This window comes from Peromyscus californicus, unplaced genomic scaffold (assembly GCF_007827085.1).
Source record: "Peromyscus californicus insignis strain IS unplaced genomic scaffold, ASM782708v3 Scaffold_20__1_contigs__length_68692818, whole genome shotgun sequence".
Lineage (NCBI taxonomy): Eukaryota > Metazoa > Chordata > Mammalia > Rodentia > Cricetidae > Peromyscus > Peromyscus californicus.
In genome coordinates this window covers 2,951,726-2,965,339 of record NW_026294503.1, presented here as the reverse complement: position 1 = coordinate 2,965,339, position 13,614 = coordinate 2,951,726, and the positions used below count along the sequence as shown (strand labels likewise).

General features: G+C 37.2%; 1 protein-coding gene across 8 annotated transcripts in view; it reads right to left on the bottom strand.

Moving 5' to 3' along the window:
• The window catches only part of Vps13b (vacuolar protein sorting 13 homolog B), a 559,226-nt gene that overhangs the window by 422,749 nt on the left and 122,863 nt on the right, over positions 1 to 13,614 (bottom strand). For 7 of the 8 annotated variants that reach the window (XM_052747609.1, XM_052747613.1, XM_052747612.1 and 4 more), the window contains exons 18-19: positions 10,738 to 10,872; positions 9,822 to 9,995 (exon numbers count right to left, since the gene is read on the bottom strand). The exons of the other annotated variant lie outside the window; for it this stretch is intronic. In XM_052747609.1, the coding sequence (XP_052603569.1) occupies positions 9,822 to 9,995; positions 10,738 to 10,872 (309 nt within the window). The remainder of the gene's footprint in view (positions 1 to 9,821; positions 9,996 to 10,737; positions 10,873 to 13,614) is intronic. 8 annotated transcript variants of the gene reach the window in all.

Here is a 13,614-nt window from a genome sequence, read left to right as displayed (position 1 = left end):
AAAATTCATTATTATAGACTTATACTTACTGTACTTAAAAATATTTTAGTTTTTATAATAAGATTGTTATGACTTAAAAATTTTATCATAAAAAGCTATAATCAAAGTACATATGGATAATATTTTCCACACCTATTATCTAATGAGTGAGTATGTGTGAGAATGTGTATGTTTCTCTAAATAGAAAATAGGTTGTTACATAATTAGTGGAATAAAAAATTTCCCACTACAAATGTAACATTCTCAAAGTGCTATATCCTGTAACTACTATAATCTTTTAAAAATTGTTACATCATGCTTAAAAGTCATGCTGTACACACATTCCCACAGCTAGTTTGCAAGGTAAAGAGGTCAGTAAACTTGCTTTTATGCCTAACATCTTTAACATTTGCTCCCCTTTCTGTGCTTGTGATTAAATGTAACATTCTGAAATCCCAAAGTTCTGAGAAAAACATAAATCCTTGTCTCACAGCTGCTGTTTGACTCTGCAAACACATGCATTTTCTTTTCAAGCATTTACCCTCAAAACTCCCAAAGGCTTTGGACTGGAGAACACCTGCATCTCTTCATTTAGTTCCAATAACAGAGCCCAAACTCCAAAATTACAAAAATAGACTCTCTGTTCAGCTGTAGTTACATTTTGCTCCTAATTCCCATGAACAAAAATGCTAAGAGCATGAAATCATGTGGGCAAGCTCTGTCATCAAGAGGACAAGGTTTTTGCACCAGAAGCCCAGTGGGAACATGATAGAAACTGGCAACAATTACAGATGAAGTCCACAGTAAAGTCCTCAGGGAAGAGAGAGGAAATGTAGTAAGATAGATGGGTATAATTTTTACCTATTTATACACAAAGCACAAATGTGAATTGTCTTTAATTGGTCCAATATATAAACATTTCTAGTCAAGTGTCCTGTCAAAAATACTAAAAGTATAACTTCAAGGCAATTCACCTAATTTTCCATTATGAAGAGATTTTTGTGAAACAAGACATTTCCCTAATGAAAGCAGAGGTTCTTAGATCTCCTTAGAAATTCCTATCTGACCAAAGAACTTTGAATGGTGTGCAATTTCCGATATGTTTTAATCAACAAAAAGGTAGACTAATCCAACTGAGCTGATTTCCTGAGTCCTAAATTGTAATTTTAACTTTCCACTAACAATAACAAGTCCGCCCCCATATTTGGTAAATAACAGATAAAATAATTTCCATTCACAAAAACCTAATAAAATAAAAACCCTTATACTGGTTTATGAAATTAACAATTCTGGAGAATAAAAAGAATGTCTTAAATTTGCAATATTATGTTAAATTGTCAAAGATTATGTTACAAGAAACACTTACTTTACATTATTGCAGAATAGCATTGAAAACACCTAATTCTATCTTTCCAACTCTAAAATGAAAATGGTGCTTTCAGTATTAAACTGTAAAGAAAACCTAGTGCTGTGTGTGGTGGCACATGTCCATAATCCTAGCTCTCAGCAAGGATGAGGGGAAAGATCTCAAGTTCCAGGTCCGGTTGGGCTACACTCCAAGACTGTATCAGTCACTTTGCTGCTGCTGTGATAAAGCACCGTGACCATCGCAACTCACAAAAGAGTTCAGTTGGGCTCACGTCATGGTCAGTAAGAAGACAGCAAACAGCAGCCATGGCAGTTGGAACAGAAGCTGAGGGCTCACATCTGAAACCACTAACAGAAAGAAGAGAGGGTAAACTGGAAATGGCTCCTGGCTTTGAAACCTCAAAGTCTGCTCCTGGTGACATACTTCTCCAACAAGGTCACACCTCCTAAACCTTCCCAAACATGGCCACCGACTGGGAACCAAGTGTTCAAATGCCAGAGTAATGGGGATCAGTTCACTCAAACCACCACACCCAACATTTACAAAGAGGGGAGGAGGGAGAGAAGAGGAAGGGAGGGGAGGAGAAGAGAAGAAGGGAAGAAAACAGAGAGGAAGGAAGGAAGGAAGAAAAAGAAAGAGAAAAAAATTAAGCATGTACTTCAACTTGCACAAATAATTAAAGTCATCCAGACTTTCAAAGAGGTCTTGTCTATTAATGGTGAACAAACTAAACTAGGGTGCACTCTACAGAATTCAGTCTAGAGTTTTCATTTTCATAAACTAATATAAATATATAAAACATAGGAAATTTTCTTTGTGCAAAAGTCATTTGTATGAGAAAAACGGCACTGCATCCAGTGGTACACAAATTAAGTCTATATGAGTCTGAGAAATGCATGCAGAAATATCCTTGTGTTATGTAGAATCCTGTGGTCCATTTGGAGCACTGTTGTAAGTGTCAGTTTCAAACAGACAGAGGAAACCAACATGAGAATGAATTTAAATCATACAGAAAATGGCTGACACTGATGTTTAGACCTGTGAAAGGAAGAGTGAGAGAGAGAGAAAGAGGGAGGGAGGGGGGGAGGGGGGGAGGGAGAGAGAGAGAGAGATAGGGGGAGAGAGAGAGAGAGAGAGAGAGAGAGAGAGAGAGAGAGAGAGAGAGAGAGAGAGAGAGCAACTAATCTTCTATATAAGAAAAAGAAAGAGATATTCAGTCAGTGCTAGCAAATCAATGGACTATGAAATAGAGAAGAAAGGTTCATGCTGATTTTAAACACTTTTAATATATTTTGGGGAAAGTCACTAAGGTATGGCTGAAATTTGGAGGCTGATTCTAAAAAACAATAAATGGACACAGAGATATAAATACATAGTTACTTGGTAACACAAGTACTGATGAGATCATCAAATAGCAAGAAGGAGAGTGACAGCATCATCTTTAGAACAACCTATTCTTGGGTCTGGAAAGATGGTTGAGAGGTAAAGACTACATACTTCTATTTCTGTAGATGCAAGTTCAATTTCTAGGACCCACACTGAGCAGCTCACAACTGCCTATAACTCTAGCCCTAGGGGGATCCAATAACTCTGGACTCACATGTACATACCCACACAACACAATTCCCCCAACACACACATACACAATTATAAATAATAAAAAGAAAAAAATTTAACGACATAACCTTGGGGATGAGGAGATGGCTCACTTGGTAAAAGCAGTTTCTGTCAAAATAAAATGACCTGAGTTCAAATCTCCACACACATGGAAAACTCCGGGAAGGCACGTGTGCCAGCAACGGAGGGCAGAGACAGGACCTCACTGGCCAGCCAGGCAGGTTCAGTGAGAGAACCTATCTCAGGAACAAGATGATATACTCACTTCAGCGGCATATAACACTGGAACTGTACACAAATAATTAGCTTGTCCCTACACAAGATGACATGCAAGTTCATTAAGTATTCAATAATTTAAAATAAAGTGGAAAGCAATACAAAAAGACACCCAATGCACCAATAAACGCATGTATATATGCCACCCATCCACACAAATATAGATAAATATGACCTACACTTAAGGAAGAAAAGAGAGAAACATGTTGGCAGGGAATTGTTTGTTTGTTTGTTTTTTAAGGTGGAGCCAAAAAGGACAACATTACTCTGGCATCAAGAACTATGAAGGACCTGAAATTTTACTAATCAGTTGTGTGGTTGCTGAGGAAGAAAAGACTCCCCAGTCAGGGACTAAAGCCTCGGTTACCACATAGTAAGCACAACTGTGATACCAATACGGCGGCAACAGCTACCTTTGTTTCCATGTTCCACAGACATTGTGACACAAACAGATATGTGTGCATGCCAAAAGACACACACAATATGAACCTGAGTGGAGGAACTGATTGTTTTAAGATAGGCAGTACGTCCTTTGATTCCTAAAGGAGACACTGTATGTTATCTTTCAAAGCTATAAACTACACAGACATCTTGGAAACGACAATCCAAAACAAAAGTCAGTGCCTGCATTCTCGGGATTTGTAAACAACATTTCAGGCCTATGGAGACTAGTATGTAACAGAGCCGAGAATGACCAAGGTTTCCACAGCAAAGACAAGATCACAGAAGAAGATGTGCAGAGAAAGCTGAGAAGGGAAGTTTCAGGAGGCACACTGAAGGCTGACATGTCATTTCATGTCACTGTAAAGAGTGAAGCCAGAACAATGCAGGTTATAATCCAGTGAACACGCTATCTAGTGGTGATTAGAACCGTCAGAGGAAGACGGCGGCAGACATTCTGTACCAGTACAGTCACCTGCTAAACAGTGGAAAGAAGCGGCTGAGAGAGCTAGTACATATTAAAAACATACTGTTTGTCTATCAAACACATTCATAAGCTTGACTATTTGTCAGGAATGTTCATTCATTTATTCATTACCCGCCAAAACATCTCAAGCGTTCTTTACATGTCAGACAACGTAAGGACCTGAATACCATGTGACAAACGTCCAGTGACTGACTCTGGAGAGCACTGTCAGACGGAGAAAGAGAGACTGGGTAGGTGTGTACTGCCACCAAAGCTAGGAGAGAAAACTACGTGCACCTATGACAGACAGTGACAGACCTACTCAAACTGGGGGTGGAGGAGTTTCAGAGAAAGAGGGAAAAACTGGATAGAGATTTTAAGACTGACATGTGCTAAGCACAGAGATAAAGAACAAGGACAGATGTTAAGAATTGTCAATAGGAAAAAAAAAAAACCAGTATATGCAGAAAACGTAATTACAGTAAGAAACAGGGAGAGAAACCAGGCCAGTAGACCTGAGCCAACCAAGAGGGGGTCATGTGAGGAAAGGTCTGCTAACACTATTTCTACACAGTACACACTCTATAACCAACTGCTATATCAATAACCACACTTACTAAAAATGCAGAGCTTTTTAGCAAGCAGAATTTGCTATAAAATCATGCTATAAAATCAAAACACAACATATAAAGAAAAGCGAGAGTATAAATAAAAGATGAAGACTTTATCTAAAACTAATTTTAAAGTAGTATCTATAAATAAATTACAGTGATCAAATGCTTCTACTTATGAAAAAGTCACAGAAAAACCTGTTTGTCTATTTCTAATAAAATATATGAACATAACAATGTTCACATCATTAAACAGTCATACCAAAGGGGGACCATGAAGATAGCATGTGAAGTGGCATGCTAAGACCACACAAGAACTCTCAGGTCCTTCCCTGTAAACACAGTCTGTCAAGTGGAGAGAGCACACCCACCCCCTACCCCCCACCCCCACCCCCCCACCCCCTACCCCCCACCCCCACCCCCCCACCCCCTACCCCCCACCCCCACCCCCTACCCCCCACCCCACCCCCCCGGGAAGGAGGGTGCAAGGGGAGCTGCTAAAACTTCAAAGGCAAAGCAATGCTGTGAGATTCTCAAGTGAGGCTTTCTGAGACAAAGCTATAAAGGGAAAGTGAGACTCTTCGAAGTTAGGAACTTTTTTAATTGAAAATAGATTTTTTTCCCATATTCTGATTATTGTTTCTCCTGCCCCAATTCCTCCCAGATCCTGCCCACTTCCCCATTCATCAAAATCCACTCTTTCATTCTCTCCTTAGAAAACAAAAAGGGCAACTAAAATGATGATAATAATAATAATAATAATAATAAATTAAAACAAACCAGATAAATGGGATAAAACAAACAAAAGAACCAAAGAACAAGCACAAGAAACACAAAGATGCTGAAACACAAACATGCACACACAGAAGCCCTATTAAAAAAAATGGAAACCACAATATATAAGCAAAAGATCTATAAGGTTAAAAGGAAAAAAAATACTCAGACAAAGCACTGTGAGACAAAGCACCTCCAAAGTCACCATTAAGTTTGTTTTGTGTCCACCATGTATCACCTGGGGGTGGGGGGTGCACATGGGCCCTGCCTCACTATCTGCCAGTCACACAGCAATAAAAGGATTCCTAACAATACTCTGCTATACTCATGATGATCCAGTTCCTTGGATCATCAGAGACGCGTCTTCCTGCAGCAGATGGGAACAAATACAGAAAACCCCAACTGGACAATGTGCACAGTACATGACCTTGGAGCACTAAGTCCTAAATGAGATGTCTCCATCAAATATCTCCCTCAGGTTCAGGAGACTCTGTAGAAGAGGAGGCAGAAAGATTGTAACAGCCAGAAGGGATCAAAGACACCAAGGAAAAAAGGCCTTGTAGACACCAGGACTGACACACCAAGAACTCATAGAGACTGAGGCAGCACGCACAGGTCTAAGCCAGACAGGGTCCCAGCACTGAGAGGTTAACACTTCAGTCTGGAAAGGCTGTTTATAAACTGTTTACCTTTCTTTCATTCAGACATCCTGACTTATAATTTGCCTATAACATCAGTGATACCCAAGCACAGATGCACACATTCAATTAAAACCCAGGTTCCTGTTCAAAAGATTTATCAACCTCACATTGAAACTGGCTCTATAAAAATATTTATGTGTTCCTTACTATATCCGAAACCGTGAATGTGGTTGGTAGTTCCAAGGTGGGTAGAAATTTTTATTTTAAAATACCCTGAATAAAGAAATAAAAAATACATTACATTTAAGGAGTAAAATAAGCCCAAAAGAGTATTTCTTTAAAAACCAAATACATGATTACATTAACATTTTACACACAAATCCATAAAAATACCACCAAACATAAATCTGAACATGATTATGTGAATTTCCTTAACACTATGAGAAATTATAAAAATACCACCAAAATAAATCTGAATGATTATGTGAATTTCCTTAACACTATGAGAAATTATAAAAATACCACCAAAATAAATCTGAATATGATTATGTGAATTTCCTTAACATCATGAGAAATTACAAAATTTGAACTGATAAGTACCCTAAATGTCACAGATAATCTTTCTTATACCAACTTGTTTTTAGACTGCTTTGTAACTTTGTGAGAGGCAAATAAATTTTGTAACCCTAAGAACGGTCTGTAATTATCAGGCATAATACTAATATTGCTGGGAAAAAGATTGCATTATTATTTAAATATGCGTGGCTCATTATTCTAATTCTGTACATGGGAAAACAAAAAGAGTAGAAGACTGTCTAACTCAACAGTAAATGGTGGACTCAAACACCACTGTGCTTTACTGGGTGGCAGCACAGAGCCTGGATGGTCTGGGGAGCTCAACACCCTGATAATTTCCGGATTCGAACACAAATTCTAACTAAAACTAAAGCATGGGTAACTGTGCAAAGGTGCTTAATTTTATGCAGATTTTTAAAACATGATTAAACAGACGTTAACAAAGGTAATTTATTGAATCACCATGCCTCCCTCTCTGCACAGGGGTTAGGAAACCCAAAGGCCAAACTAGCCACTTTCCATCTTAGTAGATAAAGCTGTGTGGGAACACAGTCACAGCCACTGATTGATGTTCTGCCAGAGGATATTTTTGTGCTGTAAGAGCAGGACAGTTAAGAGACCATTTGATTCACAAGATTCTCTCTGCCTTAGAACACTAGAAAAATATTTTGTCCACAGTTATCACCTCATGCTTGTATCAGTCGGTGTTCAACACACTACTATTATGAACTACAGCCTTCCTCTTTAAAGAAGATAATTCCTAAAAAAAAAGCACGCTGTTTTTCTTTATTGGAATTCATTAACTATCCAAGTGCTTCACTTTATTACAATTCCGAGCGCATGCGTGCCTGAGTGCACCATTTCCCTCATCCACAATCCTGGTGATAGGCATACATGGAGTATGTGCTGATTCTCTAACGACTTTGTAAACAATGGGAAAATAAACATGGGCACAAAGTATCTCTGTAGTAAGCCAAGAATAACTCTTTAAGGCACACGTCTAGAAATGGTATGCCTGAATCATGAAATACTTCCATTTTTAAATGTCAGCACAAAACCTCTAAACTGATTCCTATAGTGACTAAACCAATCTACGTTCTCAACAATACTATATTACCATTCCCTTCCCTGTATCCATAAAAACATTTGTTCATGTCTTATGACTGATAAAAATTCTGAAAGGACACGTATAAAAACCTTTCTTGTCATTATTTCCTCAAAACTGTATGCATATAGCATTTGTATTACATTAGATATTATTAAAAAAAAAGAAAAATTTAATTCTGACTGAGATAAGACAGTCCAGTGTAGTTTAGATTTGGATTTTCATGATAGCTAAAGATTCTAAAGATGTTCTCATATGCTTATTGGCCTATGTACTTTATCACTTTGTATCTGTCCCCTTCACTTGCCCACTTACTAATTAGATCATTTGCTTTTCTGACATCTTGCTTCCCTTTTCTAGATATTCCATGTCAATACTCCCCACCCTCCCTGTGAGCACCTAAGTGAAGATTCTGATTCTGAAACGGTGTCTTCTTCACTTCACTGACTATTCCTTTTGCTGTGCAGAAGCTTTTGTAACTTCAGGAGATCATATTTATCAACTGCGCCTCTTATTTCTGGGCTGCTCCAAGCTCTGTGGAGTAGGTCCTGGCCAACTGCTACATTTTTTGCTATGCGGAAGCTGTTTAACTTCATGTGATCGTATTTCCCATTGCTCAATTGCTGTTATTTCTGGTATACTAGGAGTCCTAGGGAGCCAATGCTTCCTCTCTACTTCCCCCAACAGTTTCAAAGTTCCAGTCCTTCCATCTCTCACCATCTGGAGTTGAATTAAGACAGGGTGAGGAACAGGTATCTACTTTTGGTTTTCTGTGTATGCATACTCAGTTTTCACCAACAACATTTGTTGAACAGCTACCATTCTTATTGAAGTATGTTTTGGATACCTTTGGGAAAATTCAGACTGCTTTAGTGGTGTGGGATCATCATTGGGTCTTCTATTCTGTTTCATGGGTCTGGGTATCTGGTTGTGTGCTGGTGGCATGCTGCTTTGCAAGTAATTCCTTCCTTCTGAAAAGCATTCTCTTTGCCAGCATCATGGTAAGGTATTTTAAACTAACCTTTGAAACTACTCATTTCAAGTTTTGAATGTGGCTAATGACTCAGCTACACATAGACTGTAACAAAATTTAATTGCACATGTCTATGATAGTCCTGAATATGTAACTGTTTACTTCCTTAGTATCGGTATACACATACTTATTGTCTGGACAATTATAAATCTTTTCAAATTTCCGTATTGAATATATTAACACGTGCTTCCACTTAGTGTTTTACTGACTGATGTCAACAGAGCTCTCCTCTTCCACACTATTTGAAAGCTCACTGAAGTTTTTAAGGATCCCTAATTTCTAGCCCCACTGACTGACTAGCCTGGTTTACCAAGCACATCATTGTGCACATGGCTAATACTGGCCTCTGCTTCTCATCTTTCTTTCCTAGTCCCCATTCAGCCTTATGATACAGCCTCTCAACATGACAAATATGATTCTGAATAGAAGGCAATGCAAAACAGTAAAAACACAACCTAAAAAATGAAAACACAACTTCTGAGTTGTTTTGATTTTTTAGATTTTTTTAAATTTCACTATCAAAGTCTTTTACTTTTTAAAAAGTTATGAGTGGGCCAAATGTGTAATTTGAATAAATTGGTAAATAAATAAATTTGGTAAATTGTGGGTCACAGCCAAGGTGCTGAAGCATTAGAAAATCTGTACTATAGAAAAAGCTGTAATCTAAAACACACACACACACACACACACACACACACACACACACACACACACAATTCTGTGGTTGCATGCTACACAAAGAGTTCAAATCTCTCATAAAACCTGATTTATAAACACTTCATTTATCAATACTGATATGAAATTAAAACAAAAATTTTTAAAGACTAACTACAGAATATATCCCAACAAACAGAAACTGACTTAGAAGTCCGCATTGAAAGGAACTTCTAAAATGGCAATGTACACTGAAGGAAGCCGATGGGCTGCACGTACCAGAATGGTGGCAGTCGTCCATGTCCTGGGGAGCCTGGATGGTAAAGGCTATCAGGTCTGGAGCTAAGAGGGACTCGGGCTTTCTGCTCTCATTAAGCCACCTGGTACTATGAAGGTCTCTGGTGTCAGAAGGACCCTGAAGCAAAGGAACCAACTTTTCCTTTCCACTGTCACCTAAAGAGAAATGTTGATTGAAAAACTTAAAAAAAAATTTAATAACATTTATGTAAACTACAATAGTTTGGGGATGCTTGATCTCAAACCGTATCACTAAAATAATGGTTACATAATAGTTGCCACTGTAACTATCTAGTTAATAATCTAAAGAGTGACTGATAACGCCATTTTAGCTGTAAGAATTAAGTTCTGACATGATGCTAATGAATGCAGAACATGTTCAGAACAGTTCATAAAATGAAATGACAGAGATATACTTCAGCAAAATGCATACTATGACATGACGAAATTTAAGTTTGCTAAAAGAACTGCAGATAGCGTAAGGAGAACATCGTGCAACAAGACAACAAAACCCTGCAAACAGAGGGACACAATTACACACTAACTTTGTAACACCAAATGAGGTGTTTAAACCTACAATGCTAACATCTTAATTCAATTTTTAATTATCATACATTATCACAGCACATTTCTATCAAAACTGTAACAATAAATAGTCTTTTAATTTTTTCCTCATAACTACTATTAAAAATATGTGAAGTTCTTTACCTTAAATAAAAATTAATTTGTAAGTATCATCCCTGCACTGCTAAAAATATTAAGTATAAACAAAACAATGAAAAGCTCTGATTCATAGGAACAATGAGTAAATTCTTATTTCAGCAAATGCTCCTTGTAAAAGGCAAGGCCGATTCTCCTACACAGGCAATAAAGTTTTACACGGTCCAGCTGCACATACCTGGGGCTTTGGCACAAATTTTTATTGATCCCATGGTCCCAGAGGCACATCTGACCAATGATGTGCTGCAGTACTTCAGTTCAACATTCTGGATTGAGCCCTCAAGAGTTGGCAGGGGATTCTTAGATTTCACACCTAATAAAAGAAAACTGCAAATGTACTAGCTGATTGAATTTAAATAATTTTTATATTCCTTCACCAAGGTATTTAAAGTTAATTATACTTTAATTATCTACCTTAGATGTCCTTATAGTATTTGTGTTAGGTTTCAGAGTTCAATATTTAAAAGGTAAAAAAATGCAATTTTAAAATAAATGGGCTGAACTCTCATAACTATACTTATAACCAGATCTTGATTAGTAGGATTCAAGACATGAAACTAAATGGATAAACCATTACATAAAACTCAAAAGGAAGTTTAAAAATCATATTTAGTTTTAGAAAACACAATAAATTTTATATTTTAAACAAGTTTAACTTACTTTGGCACAGATGTTTACAAAGAAAACTACCTGATTGAGGAGATAGATTGAGGCCAAGAAAGTTTGTAAGACAATCTCTTATAAGCAAAAAAAGCAAAGGACTTTTTATCAATTAATCAAAAAAGTAGATATCAATATCTCTACTAGATGATACTTATTAATAGAGAATAGTTGAGAAACCTTCATTTTAATGGTCAACCCTGACTTTGGTCATAAAGCAGAGGGAGGATCATACAAGCAGAGAAACCTACAGAATATGACACTGATGAAGAAAGGGGGGAAGAGGAAAGGGGAGGGGTCATCTCTGATTAACAGAATTTAGTCAAGACTCACTGTGTGTTAGCTACACAAATGGAGTCAGTCTGCACAGAAGACTGTAATACAGATATTGCTATCCTCATTTTTGATGCATAGGTTGGGGGCGAAAACTAAATTTCACAGGAGGATCTGTAATCAGTTAACATTTACTGAGGACTTGCATTGTGGTATGCATACAAATGAATTCAATCTCCACAAAAGACTATGATTTAATGTTAGTATCTTCGTTGTATAGATAAGAACATCACAAATTAGAGGCATTAACTAAATTTTGCACCATTTACGAAAAGTAATAAAAAAGAACCAAAGTCTTAAACAATGCCATATATGTTACAGAATAATTTTGTCTTTCTACCACTCATTTTGAGTATATTCATAAACATCCAGGAATACTATTTCCCTTCTGTTCCTCACCTCAAATTTTAGTGAAACAAAGTATTATCCTTCATATTTGAAGATTCTTTAATTCTACATGATTTTAAAAATAAGCTTTCTATGTCATATTAAAATTTCTTCTAAAATCTCATGTCCAACTATGTGTTCATGAATACCTACTATTTCTCCAGAAGTATATGAAAGTCTTCCTAAGCAGTATTCAGGAATTACCATGCCAAATGATTCCTGAATGATCACAGCATGTTGGAAAAACTTCCCATATACTAACCCTCATTTCTGAAAGAACTCTTAATTTTCTAATCTTCACCTTAGTCATTGTACTGGTTGATTTTTGTCAATTTGACACAAGCTAGAGTCATCTAAGAAGAAAGACTCTTAATTGAGAATATGTTTTCATTAAGATTGGCCTACAGGCAAGTCAGTGATGTCATAGGTAGGGCTTACCCCTAGGCTGGTGATCTTGAATGCTATAAGAAGGCAGACTGAGCAAGCCCTGAGAAGCAAGCCGGTGAGCCACGACCTCTGCTATAGTTCCTGCCTCCAGGTTACTGCTCTCCTTGAATTCTTGCCCTGGCTTCCCTCAGTGATGGACTGTTACCAGGAAGTATAAGCAAAATAAGCCCTTTCCATCCCAAGGTCATGGTGTTTACCACACATTGCTTTTAGTCATGGTGTATCCCACAGCAGAAGAAACTCTAAAATAGTCATTTTACAACCATGTATCAATTAATTGTTAATTTGTCATGTTTAACATGTGTTTAATTTATAGAATTTCAGAACAAAAGCTGAACTGAGCTCTGTAACAGGTTTAAAGAGTGTATGAAGCCAATAAAGTGGCATCCAAATGTTGTGTATTTCGCAGGTTTTCAAATTCCATGAAAGGAAACGTTTAAATAATATTCAAGAAAATTAAATGACAGAAAAACTTATATAATCATAGTGCTAGTAGTATAGTTATTATAACATTTGGCATTGGCTGAACACTTAATTATGCCTAATTTATTTATTCATCACACAAAAAAATAAGAAAGCTATTACTATCCCCATTTTACACATAGGAAAACAAAAGCTTGGAGAAATACAGATTTGGCAAAAATGAATCAGAAAGTGACAAAATCTGAACCACAGTTTTTCTTATTACAATGGATGCATGGGTGGGGCTGGAGAGATGGGTCACTGGATAAGAGTCAGCTACACAAGCTTAAGAACCTGACAGTCAAGTTCAAAGCTGAGTGTGGCCACAGATCTATCCCAACACTGTTTTTGTGAAAGGAGGACCTCTGAAACTTTCTGGGTCCAAACCCACCTCCAGGTTCAGTGAGAAGTCCTATTTCAAATGAATAGAGTGGAGAGTGAAATAGTATGGCATGCAATATCCTTCTGAAATAACACCAAAGTAAAGATAACCCTAGTCCCATAAGAACAAAGATAGGCAACATACACAAGGTTAAATAACAAAAAATGACATCAAACATCTGAATTCCTGAGAGCAGGAGGAAATAAAGCATGCTTTGAAACACTGTAGACAAACCTCAATCTAAAAATATATACCCAAATTATCAATCACATATAAAATGTGCTGCTTAGTTGTCAACTTAACATGACCCAAAATCACCCAAAGAGAGAGTCATAGTGAGCAGTTATCTAGATCAGGTTGGTTGTGGGCATATCTGAGGATGCA